General features: G+C 38.7%; 1 protein-coding gene across 1 annotated transcript in view; it reads right to left on the reverse strand.

Annotated features, from left to right (window-relative positions):
• CNDP1 (carnosine dipeptidase 1) overlaps window positions 1-18,041 on the reverse strand; it is a 31,004-nt gene extending 12,963 nt beyond the window's left edge. Inside the window, exons 1-5 of the mRNA XM_029284990.1 lie at window positions 17,955-18,041; window positions 14,494-14,547; window positions 8,538-8,660; window positions 5,588-5,731; window positions 3,168-3,330 (exon numbers count right to left, since the gene is read on the reverse strand). Coding sequence (XP_029140823.1) covers window positions 3,168-3,330; window positions 5,588-5,731; window positions 8,538-8,660; window positions 14,494-14,547; window positions 17,955-18,041 — 571 coding nt within the window. The remainder of the gene's footprint in view (window positions 1-3,167; window positions 3,331-5,587; window positions 5,732-8,537; window positions 8,661-14,493; window positions 14,548-17,954) is intronic.
• Window positions 18,042-19,007: the final 966 nt, after the last annotated feature.

The raw sequence follows: 19,007 nt of genomic DNA on the forward strand, positions 1-19,007 counted from the left end.
CCCCCCCCCCCCCCCGGCATACATATATCAAGCACATTCTCTTGAACCTTGTTTCAGGCAGGAGGGAGTTAGCTAAGTGCTCGGCCTTGCCTATTCCTAAAATATATTTCCTATAAACAGATCTCCTTTCGGTCAAAGTTACAAGATCTCATTTGATATAGGCTGCATTTCTCCATGAGAGAGATCTTTGAGGACATACATGCAACAGACACCCAGATTTGAAGGACTAAGACAGAATGATTTAGTGTGCAAACTTCAGAAGAGAATCTAGGGCCAGAAGTAAGCAGCTGGAGAAGCTCAACCAGATGTTTGTCAAGCAAGCCTTCATGCATGATAAAGCTTATATTCTTGTCTTTATTTCAGATTCAGGTCTGACTGGCAGACATATTTAGCTCTGTAAATAATTTAATAATCTGTTGCCAAACAGATTGCAAATAATGAGCCCCTGAAGAAGACTGTAAATAAAAGATTGCAATTGGAAAGGTCATGTTCAGGTAGTCCTCAGGTTATGACTACTTATTCAACGACTGTTCAAAGTATGACAGTAATGAAGGACTTACAATGGGTCCACAAAATTCTGGCCATCCCTGTAGTCACATGATTGCAATCTGGGCAATTTCCGATGTACCCTGCTAGCTTTTTACATAAGTAAAATCAATGGGGAAGCTGACAGAAAATTGGAAGTCATGCTCACATAAGGTCCTCACTTAACAACCTGTACAGTCCTCATTTAATTACAGCAACTGGGACTGTTGGAATTTCCACTGCTAAGAGACATGACATCATGCTTCATGACCACATTACTTAGCAACAGGGTTCCCAATTGAAATAGCTATTGCAACCCAATGACTACTTGTAAGTATAAATAATGGAAAAAAAATGGACACTACTGTAACAGTTGAGATTTTGTACAGAAATGTGAATATATTAAGCAAAGGAGATTACATCTGAGTCAACAGGGTGGGCAATTACCTAAAAGGCTATGCATACTTAGATCTCAGACTTCTAGCCAATAGCAAGACCAAATTGATATAATATATATTAATTAATTATGATAGGCTATATCGATGCATATTGAACAGAAAAGATGAAGATTTTTAAGTTTACAAGCAGACAGATCCTCCTATATAAGTGTGGAATGATCAGTTGGGCAAGCAAACAAGAATATTTTGCCCAATCTTCCACCAAGGTAAATAGATATCTGCAGCACAAGCATGCCAGGAGGTTATGTGGCTACATAAACTGTTAATGATTTAAGGATAGGTGAGCCAAAACCTACTGAGTTCTTTGAGAACAATCAAGGAAGCATTCAATTCTTCTATAAAGAGAAAACTACAAAGTATAGAATCAGAGATGTCCCACAGGACTCATTTCATGAGACTGAAATACTGTCCACACAAAAAAAATACTGCCAGATATACTTCCTAAGCCTTTATCCTGAAGTCGACACAAAACGCTTTGAAAGGGAATGGGAGTTGTGGATTGGTGCATAAGCCAATAAGAAGGGATCTAGTGTTGTGAATCCAAAGGTACTGATTTTTCAGTATTTCATGACCTCTTGACTAGAAAGAGGCAGTTGAGTACAGATAGGAAGCTAAAGATTTACTCAATGTCCCTTCCTTGATTAGCCATTCTAACTATCCTTGACTAATGATTGCTATTCTGAAATATTTTTTTCTGCCTTTCTTCCCAGGCACCCAGTCATGGAACACATGCTTTTGGATTCTCCTCCTGGTTGGATGTAATAGCTAGATGCTAAGTCTTGCCTCATCTTCATCATTCTAGCCATTTCTATCCACTGCAGGATGAAGGCTTCTTCTGCATGTTTCCAATCAACACAGTCTGATCTAACCCGGCGATTCTTAGCACCCTCTGCCTTCAGGCAGGTCTTCCCACTGCCGTGGGTAGTTGCCCTAGGGCCTTCAGGGAATGAGGGCCGTTTTTTGAAGTATTGACATGTTGAAGGAATAGACCATAATCTGCCATGCTCGTCCAATATGGGTTGGCAGATGTGATTGATGTTAGTCTGGAATATGCATTATGCTCTGTTTGTCTTGGGTGACGCTTCTGGACAATTTTATTTACCCATACAAGCCCTTTGCCTCATCAGGACTTTGATTATAGACGGGGCTCTGATCATAGAAGGGGAAGTCTTGCCTATTCCCCACTAAGTATTTCCTATAAATAAATCTACAGCAGACATGTCAAACTCGCGATGTCACGTGACATCGCATGACGTATCGGGACTGTTTTGCCATTGCCAGCAATGGGGTGGGCATGGCTTCCGCATGACGTGTCCAGCCCGCAGGCTGGCAGTTTGACACCCCTGATCTACAATATGTTAAGGTCTTAATATCTGGTTCACTAATCATTGTTCAGGTCAGATTCCTCTGTTAGGAAAAGTTAATATCTATAGAGAGAATGGTACAGCCTCCAACAATCCTAATATATTGGGAAGTGTAGGTTAAGTCCTCTTATAAGAAGTCATCAGATTCCTCTTTTAAACAGAATATTCTTCTTCCTCCATTTAACAAACTTAAATATATTTTCCTGAAAAGAATGGCTATGAATGGTTGCCGTAGGTCTTGTTTATCTATAGACACTCCAGTGACTTGGTTCTTTATTCAATGTCTTTCTATGGCTGTATTTGTTTCTATATGTTGATAAGTGATCAATGTTATTGTAGGTAATTATTTTCAGAAAGCAAAACAATATGTGTGACATTGTATAGTTTTCATATGTTAGTTGCCAATATGTCCTGCTCCCCTGCTTAACGAGCATTCCAAAGGTTTATAATATTTGAAGCATGTATCTTGACATTTTGGGAGTAAATTGTGAAAGTGATTATTATTTTATAAAGTTAAAGCTAATTTAAAAATCTCAATTTCTATTTAACTATGGGATGACAACTCTTCTATTGCTCCTTTCTGTTGAGACTGAGATTATATAGAAAATATAATTTGAAAATGGCAATATTGATTTTGCAATTAAAAAGTCTAAATTCTTTTCTGTTAATTTAAATAAGATTGATATTGATATGACCATATCTTTCTATATATACTGTATAGTACCTATCATCCTTGCTATTTTTATCATATAAAACTATAAAAATGTCAACTTTTTAATAGCCCTTTTTTTCCTTTACCAATTGGACAATACACACATACCATCAATTTCTGTTAAACTGAAAGGATGGGTTTTCCATCCATCTTGACTTTTAGCTGGCATCACATCCACATGTCCATAAAAACACACAGTTGGCTTCTGTGGATCATCTCCAAATTTTGCCAGAATGACTGGAGGTAATGGAATATTCTGACCATCAGACAGCTGTAGAAATATATTAAAACACAGTTAATGATAATTCAGTGAGTTTCTTAAGAAAGTAATAAACAACAATTTCCTTCCTGGTGACATATACTTGAAAGAATGTTATTTTGTTAGATGTTGATTTAGTTCTAGCTGAAGATTTTTTATATATTTACCAAGGATCGATCGATCGATCTATCTATCTATCTATCTATCTATCTATCTATCTATCTATCTATCTATCTATCTATCTATCTATCTATCTATCTATCTATCTATCTATCTATCTATCTATCTACCTACCTACCTACCTACCTACCTACCTACCTACCTATCCATCCATCCATCCATCTATCTATCTCTCACCTAGCTATTTCATAAATTTAGTTTTTGTGAAATAAAAATCTGCAACAAATATCTCAGTTCACCATGTCAATTTTAGACAATGTTCTTATGAAGTCTTTGTATTGCAAATCCCCTAAGTCAGGGATCTTCAAACTTGGCCCTTTTATGACTTGTGGACTTCAATTTCCAGAATTCCTCAGCCAGGCACACTGCCCTAAGTCTTGCTCACCTGGGCCCTTACATGGCCCATCTCCTTGTCTTGAGAGCATCACTGTGTTCAGTAACTATGAACTACCTGTTATCACAATGGCACCTCCACATGACTATTGCCTGCTACTGTTTTGAAGTTGGGGGGATTTTATTGATTCAGGCTACTGTATTGTACTATCAATACTGTTTGATAATAGTTCTGAGTTTCAAAGGACCTTTGCCCACATTATCTGGACATTGAACCTGGAACCTCTTTTTTCTTTATGGAGCAGTCTACACATATACCTTACACTGGATTCTAATTAGATCCCAAATACCTGCTATCTGATCTTGAAGACAGGCAGAGACAAAAAAAACATTATTCTAAAATTCTCTTGTTTTTTCCCCCCAAAATGACAAATAATATATTAAGATATACCATAAGATCATTAAGGTGTTAACAAATGCTGGATGATTAAAATAATAACTCAGGGGAGGGGTAGAGAAAGCCACTTAATTCAACCCAATCCACTTAATGATTTTTTCTTATCAAAATCACAGAGCATTTAATTAAAACCAACAAGGTCAACAAACCTTCAAACAATTAATCAACAGAGTAAAATAAGATTATTTTCATCAATTATATGATATAGTCTGATACATGAATCTGAACACATGAATCTGTCCTCCATGAAGAAATATTTTAATCTATGTACCACTAAAACTCTTGTGCCTATTTGATTGTTTATAAGTTAGTAAAATAGTTTTTTAGGGCAATAGTTTTTAAATCAACCACAAATGGGCTAACTTACAGAATGCATCCAAAGTCCAGGACCCGTGATTCCCATGGGAATAAAATCTGGCAAAGTTGTGTCCCCTTCAGTGCTACTGCACTGCTGTGGTCACATGATTGTCATTTCCAATGCTTCCTGCCAGATTCCTACAAGGACAGTCAATTAGGAAGCAGCCGGAAGTTGGAAATCACTCTCACTGTTTCCTCCCATCCCATGGTCATTCTGTTTTTCAGCTTAAGTAAGGAAATATCTCTGAAACAATGACCCAATGGTCACAAGTTGTCTAGTATAACACTAAATCTAAACTACTAACATGGCTTGTAATTGGAGTAGAGTAGGGGTGTCAAACGTGCAATGTCACGTGAGGTGTCGCGACACATTGCGACTTTTTTTCCATTGCCGGCAATGGGGTGTGTGTGTGTGCGGTTTTGCTATGATGCATCCAGCCTGCAAGCCGGCAGTTTGACACCCCTGGAGTAGAGGAAGAAGGGGAAATATTCAAAATTATATTTACTCTTTTATTAGAGAGAATTTGGAAGGAAAGCAACAAATAACTTCCAAGAAACTATTATCTTTTTGGTGCCCTTTAATTAATTAGAAACCTAGCCTCTTAGCGTAACAATTATACCATCCAAAATTGTAATCAGGTAAAATATACATGTAAAATGTAAAAAAAAATGTAAGACTAATAATCATAATAATAACCATGGATGTGGACTCAAATAACTTTGCCTTACATCATCCCGCATCTTTCTATCTCTGTCTCTTATTTAGGGCTCCCTAATCTGGGGTACTGTCTTTCTCCTACCAGATTTTTTTGCTGCTATCTTGCAATTTGTTTAGATTTTTTTGTAACCCAGATCTGATAACTCTACATTGACCCCATTGCACGAGCAGACATTCCTTCTATTTGTGCGCATTACACTTTTGATGGAAGCAAGGACCAGTACCTGTTGAATGCCCATATCATTGAGTGTCACGATAGCTCCTAAGTCTTCAAGACTGGCTGCAGTTATTTTGACCATTTCTATGACTTTTGCTCTTAGACGTGGCTGTTGGGAATCACTCTCTACAGCCACCCATTCCTTAAGTTTCTGAAAGGAAAGCCAGAGATAAAACTCATATTATCACAGAAGTGTTAAACTGTTATCCATATGTTCCTTATGCAAATCAGATTAAGAGAGGAAAATATCTGAACTATGGTTAAAATGTGGATTATGCTTCCATTTTATTTATATATAGATTCTTGCGGAACCTGCTTCTTCCTACAACCATGTCACATTTGCCTAGCTATATACAGTACCTTCTGAATAATTCTAGTTCTCCTAGTGCAGGGATAGGCAACCTTGGCTCTTTTATGGCTCGTGGACTTCAACTCCCAGAAGTCCACGAGCCATAAAAGAGCCAAGGTTGCCTATCCCTGTCCTAGTGAATCAAACATATTATCTATTTATTGTCTAAAATGAGAATTTCTGCATATATACACTATAATTTGTGCATTATCTATGAAATATCTATGAAATATGGTAAGCTTAATGCAATTTTGTCAATTGCTTTGTGTATTTTCTTACACACAGCTTAATTAGAACATACTGGGCACTCTAGCACATCATTATGTTTTGTGCTTTTTAAATATCTAGAATGTAACTAATATATATAAGTCTTGTTTTGTTGTCTTATCTGAACCTGTTTATAGGACCATTAAGTCTCCCTATTGAGAAGGAGAAGAGTTGAGGGACAGTATCTTTGCCTAGGGTTCATATCAAAGGTGTGCCTTCCTGATTCATAGTTTTCATTATATTGTTGCAGCCATTCTGCTGCACCAGCTCTTAGAAATACATTAGGTTTCCCCAGAAAAGCTCATTAAAAATGACAGCACTTGGAAGGCTTTACACAGGCAATCCATCTTTGTAAATTCTATTTCCTTCTAATTACTTCTAAGGGACTTGTCAGCATGCAATCTCCCTTTTAAAAAAAGAAGAAGAATCAGAGAGGAATAACAGCAACATTATAAGAATGTCCACCCACACAATCTTCTTGTCCTGAAATTTTGTTTGGAGTGGATAATTGCATTCACTCTGCATTGTGAGGTAACTTTTCTCTTGGTTTTGCAGAAATGCCCATCAGCACAATGAATAATACAAGTGCCATTATCTTACTTTGGAGAGCCAAAATAAAAGTAGCAAGTGAGTTCTGTTTCTTTATTCACAATTCTGAAATGCTTTGTTGTCTGCTGGGAGCTGGGGAAGAACTAATATTAATAACAAAAGATATGCTCATGTTCTGATATTTTGGACTGGTTCTTCTATTGTTGGGGAGGCATACAGTTCTGAACCATAACTTAGAAACTGATTGCCTGGGAACCAATAAACTGAGGTCCCATCCAGACAAGAGGGGTTAGTTTCTCTGAATAATCATGATAGTCTTTTTCTGAATAGCGGGCAACACTTCATGTTTGCTTCCTCTCTGTGGGCAGACAGTATGAGATCCTTGGAGTAAGAGCAGTTAAGAGTTTTCAGTCCAGGTCTGTTCGTTTTGCATCTAGGAAATGTTTCAATGTGGGAGGATAGTTTTGCTTTTAAGAGGTTTAACTGTCCTTTGCAAAGCTTAAAACACTCATTTTACCTCTTAACAATCTCCAATGCCTCCCCTCTTCAGATCCATTCACTTTAGTGGGTTGTTGGGACAATAAATGGCTCACAGGCTGCAAATTGTCCGTCCATGATCAAAATAATTGAATTGACAATTGTGATATGCCACTCAACCCAACTTGGTCAATAAAGGCACAAATTGCCTCAGTGCCTACAGCATGTTTTCTAATCTGCTTCTAAACTGTTTGCTTGAACAGCTATTTATGCTCATTTGGAATCATTAATAGTATCTTACCTATTGAGGGTTGTTTTTGAAAGACCTTAAATTTCAAGTCCTCAAAACAGGCAAAGACAGTTCTGGCATTGTTATTATTGCTATTATTTTGTTTTCCCACCAGCAATGTTGCTTAAAATGCAGAATTTATTTTGAAATATTTAATTATTTATTTATTTATTTAATATTTATTTATTTAAAATATCTTCTCCCATATTTATCTATCGAAGACTTACATTGTGAAAAGAGGCAAGGCAAGTGGCCACATTCAATTTTGCCGTGCCCTTTGTGTAGAGAAACTCTTGTAGACCCTATTGATCAATGTTCTTGAGGTCAGGCAATGATCTTTTGATTCTCCAAGGTATTGTAATGTTTGCCACTCTGTTTAATACTGCTCCTAGATTTACTTTGATTTAGTTTGTTGTTTTAATCTTTGCTTCTAGTTTTCTCTGAGTCTTATTATGTACTGTTCTTACAATTGCTTAATGTTTTGAGCACTTATTGGAGTCTCCCTTTTCCTACTCCAGTACCTGTACTGGGCTTGAACAAGAATGGGGTGACTCCCAAGTCCATCCCCACCTGGGTGACTTTGGAATACTCATTGTCTCTCACCACACTCACCCTCATGACATTGTTATAATGAAGGTGCAACTGGAAGAGATTAGCATGCCTATTACCAGTGGAAAAAACTTAGGATATAAATCTAATAAATGTGTATATATACCACTCTGACAGCTCAAGTTATAAAACAAGCAAAAAGTTAAATAAACTAGCAATCAATGAAACACCTTTGGATAAAGTATGAAACCATTGAAGTAGAAATTCATTTATTGATCCAGATACTGGAGAATATACTGCATCAGGAATTTGATCTCCCAATCAGTATTAATATTCTTTGCACTGTAGTTCAAACTAGCAATCTGTGGCCTTTGACATGCCAATAATCTTTGCTAAAAAACAGCAAGTTCTCCAAGTTAAGACAGACAGACTTGGATTGCATTTAGTTAGCAAAACTCACAATCACCGCATTTCTACCTGAACAAATTCATCCTGATGTTCATCAATGTAATTGAAAAGCTCCTCTTCCAGGGATAAGGAACTGGAAAATAAGGAATTGCCCACTCCAAAGGGCAGCATGATAAGAGAGATGTAGAATATCTGCAGGTTAGAAAGTCATGGTTCAGCATCTTTAAAAAAATATTGAGTTATACAAGATGAAATGATTACTTAGTGTTTTATAGCGCATCATTTATAAGTAATAAATAGACTGAGAAACTGAAAAAGAAATGCTTGCATAAAATGGGATAAGAAAGTAAATCAAACTGCCAAATAGATTTAACGGTATTTAAACATAATATCTTGCAACAATAATGTACCAGATCTGGAATTTCCCTCTTGAATAGTGATGGCGAACCTTTTGGGCTCAGTATGTCAAAAATTCAGAAAATGCCTAATTTGACTTTGCTGTGGTATTGTGCACACACATCCAAACAAAAGGGAAATAATTCTTTATCAGCTCTCCCCCAATCTAGGCTACTCAGTGGCATTCAGTGGCAAGCACTGAGGCTCAGTCGGGTGCAGAGGTCCAGGCCTTGATTTTAGCCCTAATGCCACTGCTGCCACTCAAAGAGGCCACCTCATGCTGTTACTCTAAGTCCAGGAGCCTTGAAGAACAGTGCAATTGCCTCATGCAATTGCCTCCCATGCTGGCTCCTGCAGACTGGTATCAACGGGAAGGGCTTGCTAAAAGTTCTGCTCTCCAGCTATTAATTAATTAAAAATCCCTGGAGTAGGTGAGATTGAACCCTCCCTCCCTTTGCTTTTCTGATCAGTCTGTATGCTAGAATTCACTACTGGATCCTGTCATGCTAGTCAGAGCAGGGTGGATTATTTCAACATTTATTGAGGCATAGATCTAAATAAACAAAAATTGGGGAAAAAAAGGTTTTCATGTCACAACAGATCCCAATCTAATTACAAGCCCTTGTATGCTCTTCCGATACAGATTTGATCACTGTAAGTATACAAGTTTGGCTGCAAAAGACTGCTTATTACCGAATAAAACTAGCCACTATCTGGTTAGCATCAGTGTCAGCATTATTTGTGAGAGTTATCTAGCCTCCTTTAGATGCAGAGAGGAGAATGAGAATAGAAATACAGGAGGAGTTAACAAAGAAATGTACCACATATTGCTGGCAGAAAGCACATTTGGTTACAGTTGAGGATAATTGTACAAGATTTCCATCTTACTGGAGGGAGCATGCAACCAGACAGGCATAAAGATCAGAGGCCTGAATTGTGATAAAAATTTCTTTATCCAGCAGAAGAAGATGAAATACTTACTTTCTTATACATATTGTATGTGTGTGTGTGTCTCTTATAATATTACAAAACTGTACAACTCAGCTTTTGATCCATAAGTCATGAATGCACACTACCCAACTCCAGAGACACTCTTACAGCAGTTAGTTAAGGTTCATTAACTGCTACCTACCGTAAATGTTATCCACCCCATCCCTGAGTTGACAAAAAACAATACTGGCATGACAGATGCCCATTGCTGATTGCTATCCCATCTCTATCACTTTAGTTTGCAATTACTGCCAGTCCTGACTTCTGTCTAAGGTAATGGTATTAGGTATTAAAGCCTAATAAATTTTACACACTTTGAGACTGCCCTTGGATGGTGACAGAAAATGGGGAAATTACTGTTTTAATCCTGCCACAGTTAAAACTGATTAAATCCTGTCCCACTCATGGGCTGCAGACAAGGTGAAGGCAACATTATGGGGACAAAAGATGCTATTGGGGCATATTTAGGAGGTAGTGAAGAGCATGTTGGGCCATCAGCAACAATTTAACCCAACTGGCAAGAGAACCAGCTAATGCAAAATAGCTGATGCTTATATTTGTGGTGTTTGCAGGTGGCAGACACATTATCAGTCCAACAACACTGAACAGTCTCTTCTCCTTTTCAGCCCCACTGCTAGGAGAAACAGCAAGAAAATGGTGGGAGTTTACAAATGGAAAGTAGCACCCACAGACCTCATCCTATCTAATGTGACATGGAGCATTGTTCATCATGGCAAACTGGCACACTGCAGCCAAAAACAGTGCTTGAATGCAGGGTTTGGGCTGCCAAAATCACTAAGTAAGGAGAGATTGCAAGTTCACCCCTATGTATTTTGCAAGCTTTTTTTTTTTTGTCAGTTGGCAACAGGAGCTGCATTTTGAGATTGGCTGGGAGTTGTGGGATTTCATTGTTGCTAATGTCTTCTATATGGACTTTATGTTCAACCAAGGCTCATCTCAGAATCATTCTGGATTTTTTCCCCCTTTAGCTGTTGTTGTTTTTTTAAGACTGAGAATCTTCAGACAGGCAAATGTTATTGAAATCACTAGCAAGCCCCCTTCAGTCCTTCAAAAAATGTTCAACTATCACAAGTTTAAAGATTTGTAGTAATTTTTTTTTACAGCAAAAGGAAGAATATTGTTGCCTTTTAAAAGTTTTAAATGGATTAAGGGCTCAAATGGATTTGATTTAAGACTTTGAAGATAATTCAAAGGATTCTTTCTCCAGAGAAAATCTTCTTGTTTTCACTTTGAAAGTGATAAGATGACTTTGAAGGTTGAACACTAGACGACACCAGATGGCTAGCTTAAAATAAATGTTTGATGAAAGTCTTTAGCTATTTAACTTTATAGCAGAATCAGAAGGTGTTACTGAAGAGGAACAAGCTCCATTGAATAAAACTAAATTGACTTGCAGAAGGATTTAAAAATTATAGTCTACACAAGAATGAGATGGATAATGGATTTACAAATGAATTTGGATGATTCAGATAACAAATCAGAAGAGCAATGTGGATACTTTTATTGCATTAGGCTTACAAAAAGGGTTGTCTGGAATTGCCACACTGGAATTATAAAAGAATTTTGAGAGAATTTTGAGAAAAGAGACAAAGAATAAGAAAGCAAATGTTACAATTTTCTTTGAGGAATTTAAAGATCATTGAGAGAAAGAACACAAAATTGGTTTATTTGCTCAAGACTAAAATAATGGGTTGTTATTTCTGGTGATGTCTAGAGCTTTTATGATTGGAATGAATGATAATGGTTATTTCTGGTAATGTTTGTTTTCTGACTGAGACTTTATTTGAAAAAAGGAAACAGGAAGGATTAAATTGGCTGTAGTCAGTGGTGGGATTCAGCCGGTTCAACCACTTCGGCAGAACCGGTAGCTAATTTTTTGTTGCCCAGGCCCAGAATGGATTACTGGAAGCGGCATCCACACAGAGAACCGGTTGTTCATATATTTGAATCCCACCACTGGCTGTAGTATATACAATTTGCAATATTTGTGCTATTTTTGATCATCTTAATGGACTTTTGCTATTTAATATTGTTGAAGGAAAAGTCTTCATCAGGGTCCAGTCCAAGCTGGGAGTAAACAACATGGCGACTGCTTTAGAAAGAAGGTTGTAGTTTATTGAAGAGGAGAGCCAGACAGAAAGATGGCTCTGGAAGAAAAGTGAGAGCACATGTAGTAAGGGGTAGGTTTTTATACCTTGTTGGGCTTTTGTTTGGAGTTGTTCCTGTGTCATGAACTTTGACCTGAGTCTGAATGTGCCTTTCTGATATTCTGATGGTGGTGGGTTAATCCTATTATGTCCTATTTTAGAGTTTGAGTTAGATTTTAAGGGTCTTTGTCTTCCTGAGCTCTTCAACTTCTAGCTGGAGGGCTCTAACCTTCCTGAATGGATTATTACATCTGCATTTCTAAAAGCTGGTTTCTGCTGAGTTGTCTGGCTGGGGGGAGGGAGAAGTTTCTGCCTTTTTAAAGAATTTCTCCATTATTCCTTTGGGGAAATATATTCTACCTTTTTAATATTCCCAAAAATGTTTCTTTTCTCTGGATTGTTCCCACAATATGGAGCTATGAGATTTTAGAGACAGGCTTATAGAGAGTGGGGGAGGCATGGAATAAAGAGGTGCTTGGTTGGATGTTTAAGAGATAGTGATAAGTTGTTCATGTTGATTATACTTGCTGGGGATGAAGGGGAGAAGTTTCTTTTTCTATTTTTTTCCTTTTCTGCGCTTTTTAATTCTTGTTTTTTTAAAAAATGTATTTTTATTATGCAGTTGTATTTGTTTTATCTATATGTTTTATTTGAAGCAGTATATAAGTCTAAGTGCTATTGCTATTTATATGTTTTCATAATGATATGTTTTATATATACAATATAATTATTTAAAAATTATTTATCTGGCAATTATTGGTTGCTAATGTTAATAGTAAATGACAATACTATGTTTGTAGGGATTAAGTAAGTTGGCCCTCATTTGCTTTCCTTAAATGATAAGCCCAGTTCACAGGTTCCATTTCTTTAATTATGGCTTATGTTATATTATGTTATGTTATGTTGTGTTATGTTATTTATCAAACTTCTTAACCACACATCTCCCTTGTAGAGGGGCTCCTGGGTGGTATACAATTTAATATAAGATTAAAACTAAATAATTTAGGATTCTTTTTTTAAAATGTAAAACATTATAAAATTACAAAAAATGGAAAGTTCCACGATGGGAAGATTTGGAGTTGTTAATACAGGCGGACGAGGAGGGGTCTTATGGGACCAACCAGCCCCATGGCCGTGTGGGCCTGTGTCCCCCGACGCAAGGCTACAAAGCCAGGTTTGCAGAAAGCCAATTTAATCCAGTCATTGAAGCATTACAGGAATGGATGGCTGCTCCAGACATAGATTGGCCCCCCAAAAATACTCACAGGCCACGGAGCTGCTTCCACACAACCACCCTCAAACCTGGACCTCCCTGGCAGAAACCAGAGCCCACTTTCCATCAGCTCAGCTAGGGTGCCAGCTAAAGATGATGGAAATGGTGGTCCAGCACTCTGGCGGTCTGGGGCCAGGCCAAGAGAGGCTCATTCTGGCCCATCTCTACTGGCTCTCCCCTTGAGATGGCATCGCCAGGGCGAAATGGAGGAATGGAGAGAAAGGGTGGGGTGGGGCCAAGGGGGGGGGGACTTTGGCTGCCAAACTGGAGAGCGAGCGACGGGGCTGACGGGTGGGCGACCTTCCAGCCCTCTCCTGGTCTCTCCTTCATGCTGACATTTCTCAACGGGATGTCCAAGGAAGAAGGCGAAGGAAGCCGCTCAGAGAGATACTCGGAGGGAGGAGCTAAATACTCACGAGGGTCTCTCCTCAAGAGGGCAATCCTCGGCGGCCACTCCACCCTCCCTCGACGCCTAAGAGCAGCTGTCAGCCGCCGCTGCGGCTCCGCGCTGGCTCGCTGACTCGCCCGCCTGCGATTGGCTCCTGGTCTCCGGCTGAGCAATTTCAGCTGGACCGCCGGAGCCTGACTTTATGAGCCTTCCGCGGCGGTAGGCGGAGGGGAGGAGTAGTCGGTGCAAGGCGCGGACAGGGAGGAGCGAGGCGGCCTCCGCCGCCTGCTCCGCGGAACTTAAAAGCGAGCGCCTTTGGCGGTCTCCATGCGTTTGTCTAGCGCTTCCCCGAGGCCGATTTCCCAGGGCGCCTCCGTCCCGTCTGCATTGTCCCGGGACCTTTGGACACGCTGGCCGGCAGTCGGGAGAGATTTTGCCCCAACACCTCTGGAGAGCCCGACTGTACCGTTCACTAAATGATGAGGAGAATCCCCGAGAATAAAAAGCCAGCGTTTCCTCCTGGCTTTGCCGTTAGACTAGGATTCGGGTGCGCTTTGTTTAATTTTGTCTTATTGCGAACCAAGCCGATCGTAGTTTATTCCACGGGGCAATTCGAGGGAAACCATAGCTAAGGATAATGGGTGAACCGAGTTCTCTCTGCTTTGGAAAAATCTGCCTATTTCATAGTGTGAGAAGCTTCCCAGAGTGATTTCCCCCCCTGCAGGTAAACAAAACTCCAATTCATGGGGTTCACATCTCTCGTTTTATAGTAATTTGTGAGGACTGCATTTAGCAGTCTAACCATCTCACTTGTACAAAATCTCCTATGAAAGTGCCAGCAAACTCTATCCACTTGCTGATATTCTGAAAGCAGAGATATAGCCAGATCAAGGAGTCCCCTAAAAGAACTGGTTGTTCTTGATTGCTACACAACACATACATTACTTGACGTTATTCTGCTAGAGAAAAAGAAATATACTTCAAGAATAGAATGGATATCTGTGATTGTATTCATCTCTCTTCACTGTTTTAACTATTTATGACATGACCACCATATTAGTGCTGTAAGATTCCAGCAAACCCATTGAGGCCCAGGAATTGTTGCTGCTTCCATTACTTTTTTGATAAGTTGTTTGGAAGTGGAATTCTCACATTTTGGCTCCATAACCCTGACCTAGCTTCACCCTGGTCTGAAGCTTATATTTGAGGGAAGGAAATGATCTTTTCATGAAATGCATTAAAATTTACTGGCATAGCAAGTGGAAGCATGTATTCAACCCTGGCTAATCTCAAACTGGGGAGCATGATGGCTCAGTGGTTGAAGATGCTGAGCTTGTTAGCTGGAGGTCTGACAGTCCAGGTTTGAGACCTGAGCTCTGCGCAATGGGGTGAGCTCCTGTTACTTGCCCCAGCTCCTACCCACCTAGCAGTTTGAAAGCATGCAAATCAAATAGATTAATAGGTACCACTTTGGTGGGAAGATAAGAGCATTCCGTGTGCCGTTGGCATATAGCTGTGCTGGCTACATGACTACGGAAATTGTCTTCGGACAATGCTGGCTCCCTCAGCCAAGAAACAGAGATGCGCGCTGTGCCCTAGAGTCAGACAGAACTGACAGGAAACCTATATCTTTAATCTCAAACTAAGCTATGCAGTCAGATCTGGTTGATAGTTGGATGCGAGACCATCAGGAAACTTTCATGGCAGACTATTTTTGCATTGTTGCTCAGGCATGCAAGGGTAGTTAGCCAGAATTTAGCTGGATGCAAGAGATTCTTTGCCACCAGTTACTGTACAAAAAGTATGATATAGCTTTTAGCATCGTGGTTGCTTACCCAATGATTTGATAAACTGTAAAACAACACCCCTGCAAGACAGGTCCATGGAGAGAAGTAGGATTGCCCTTGCATCCTGAGGTTTATCTGCATTCTAAGGATCAGAACTCATTTGACTATTTGATATGGAGAGGGAAAGGTATACTTCTCCATTGCTGTCTGGATAAAGTACCTATTTTTCCCTTTATAGTAATAAACTTCAGTAAAAGGCTATAAAGCTAATCAGGAAAGTGAGTATTTTGCTGAGTGTGGTAATGACCTGCTCTCCTAGGGATCAATAATTCTCTTTGCCCTCTTTTGATATCAGCAGTCCTGTAGCTCTTGGCACTGTGACTCTGTTGCAAGCTCTATTGTGTTCATTTTATTCATGTCATGCTTTATATCTTGGGTTTTGATATCCCAGTTTAGGGTGAACTTAATACCAGCATTCAAAACAGCATTCAGCTTCCACTTGCTCCCACCAGAACAGGAGCTTCATTTTTGTTTAAGAATTAAATAAAAAAGTATTCTAAAAGAAAACTTTTCCCATGAGTACTGGATAATTAGTGATTCTTGTGCACAAGACTCCTCAAAGCTGTGGCATGTTAGATTCCATGAGTAACATCAACTGCAGTCACATCTTCACAAGCATACCTGAGCAAAATCTCCCAAGCATTGCAAGTTAGCATTTAAACCATATTGTAATATGGCTACGTGTATATACGTGTATGTGTGTGTGTATATATATATTATACCAAGCAAACAGTTTTCATAATGCCTGATTGAACACATCTGAAAAACAGCCATGCCAATAAGTAAAATAATGGTTGTTTTCTCCCCCCCCCAGCTTATATATCTCTGAATTGACAAAAGGCAAATCAGGAATAAGCTAAGAAATCTATTAACAAACTATGCCCCATTTACTTATCACGCTGCCAAAGTTGCCGTGGTTTCCTGCTCTAAAACAAACCATGATCTTTCACTGTCCTAGTACATGTTATGCTAAGTAAAAAGCCCAAAGTACATTGGGAAGCAATGAATTAAGTGCTGTAATGCTGTAATGACATGGGTCAAATATATCCGACTAATGGGTTGCAGAGCATATGGCCTTTGTAATTCCCTAACAATGTCTCAAAATGAGACTAGAAAATGAAATTTCCCAATTAGATGAAAAGAATGCTGGAGAACAGGTGCCCTTTCTTGCTGAAAACGTGGAAAGCTGAATTTGGTTTACCTCAGCATTTAAACATTACAATCTCTACCAAAGGATTCAGGTAGCTTGTCAATTTGTCTTATCTTATAAAGTTGTATAGATGGATTTGCTTCTCTCTTCAGATATAGATAAAGCAGAGAAGACATGGTAAAGCAGTACTATTTCTAATTAGATGTGTACAAAGGCAAATTGACCCATTGTGATTTAATAAACTACAGTGATAGGAATCATTTATATCATGGCGTCAAACTTGATCGCGTCACATGACATATCGTGACTTTTTTGCCTTTGCGGAGCTGAGGTGGGCACAGGCTGCACGTGATGCATCTGGCCCGCAGCCCGCCAGTTTGACACCCCTGATCTAACAAACTGGCAAACCGAAACAATAAACTGGCAAATCACATTGGATACCTACACAAGCTATTATAATATATGCCATATTACAAGATAACATATTACAATTTAACATGATCCTGTCTGCACTTTTGGCATTGATCATCTGCATTAAGCGCATAGAATAAAATTGGTACAAATTTCCAAAATGATAGCTATTCTGAACTAAGTAGACACTTATAGGACAGATGTATTGGGCTACATTAGCCAAAAATCAGAAGTGAGCTGTAGTTCACAATAACTTTTAATAAAGTCTGTTAGTTTGAAACTGTGCTACTAAACGCCTTCTGATCAAAGCAGCTAGTCCATCTGAAATCATTTGAAGGTGTACATCTCTACATTTTGCAGTATGATTACAACCACTAGACACATTTAAAATTTGAAGAAGGCTTACCATGACAAAAATTCTGACAGCAAATAAGGTTTCTTCTTTTCCCAACGAACTCAGAAAGCACTGTTAGTTCAAGCTCCTTTTTGTAGTTTGCAGCTCTTTTTATAAAAGCAACATTCTCCACCCCCCCACCCCCCACCCCGTCTGTATCTTTGTGTTTTTAATATGATGGGACAGCAGGATTAAGGACAAAGGTTCATTATTCCAAATGCTGTGATTCAAGCCTCCAAATAAATAATGACCCTTTGATTGTCCATCTGGCCACCGCTTTGAAATTCCTTAATTGCTTGTTTTATGTAATTATAATTGTACGTGGATGGAAACCAGGGAAAATAGCAACCTAGCATTCAAAAATGTTTTCGTTGGCCTGCTCATAACTATTATGAAAACTTATGAAATAACTGAGATAGATACTGACCCTTCAGCTGTCCTTGAAGACCGATATAGGAAGATTCCTTACCCCAAGACCCAATGCCCCAGAGACTCTGGACACACAGAAACAACACAGCATATGCTTCTCTAGTGCCTGTACTGCAGAAACAGTCATACTAGCCTCATCTCACCATTATTACTGAGCATAAATACTCAGAACAATTCTATACCTCCTTGCTACTTTCAGATACCAACCCTGCTATAACGTACTGTAGATTTAATGAGCACCTTGTTCAGTGATGGTGAGCCTGATACGTCAAAAGTGACATGCTATGATGTTTTGGGTGACACATCAGCATTTATTCCCAACAATTATTCTCAAAAGCCCCCATTCTAGCATGATTTTTGGAGGCTGTATGAGAATGGTGTGTGCTCTTCTTGTACAGAAGTTGTGTGAGACAGTCGTCTTCTTGTACAGCCTCTGGAGCCTCCAAAAAATGAGTTTGTTTTACTCATATTTCATTTATGTAATTATTTGACATAGCATCACACAATTGAACTGGAATTTTTTAAAATATATATGAAGAATTGTCTTCTGTTTATTCCAGGAGAGGTGGTGACACACCAGCAGTCAAGTTAGCTATTTTCAATCCTGAGCCCAAAACGTTCACCATTACTGACCTAGTTCAACGTATTAATTCTCTGGAACTTGATATATCTTTCATATAACAACTTTTTATGCTTCCCTACAGCCATCTAATGCTCCTACACCTTATTTTATATATACTTTGTTTTTTTATTCATATATCTTTTATATCTTCTAGTTTTTCAAAATTTGTTAGATGTTTAATTTATCCTTTATTCTTTTTTAATTACTGTAACCCACTTTCTTTAAGCTGGTCTATGATCATAATAGATTTGATTTTACACTGAAGAATGGAAGACTTAAAATCCCTGTGGGAAAAAGTTACACCATACTTTGTCATTTTAGATTTTTAAAGTAGATGAATAAAGCTGGCTTTAAAATATGTTTTCCTTGGTTCCTGTTCAATATGTTGGATAAACAAAGTCACTATAGTTTTAGAACTGTGTTTTATGGTTCTGTGCTAACCAAAATTCTATGGCTTGTTCAATAACCCAT

This window comes from Protobothrops mucrosquamatus, unplaced genomic scaffold (assembly GCF_001527695.2).
Source record: "Protobothrops mucrosquamatus isolate PMUCROS unplaced genomic scaffold, P.Mucros_1.0 scaffold1166, whole genome shotgun sequence".
In the NCBI taxonomy this organism is placed as follows: domain Eukaryota; kingdom Metazoa; phylum Chordata; class Lepidosauria; order Squamata; family Viperidae; genus Protobothrops; species Protobothrops mucrosquamatus.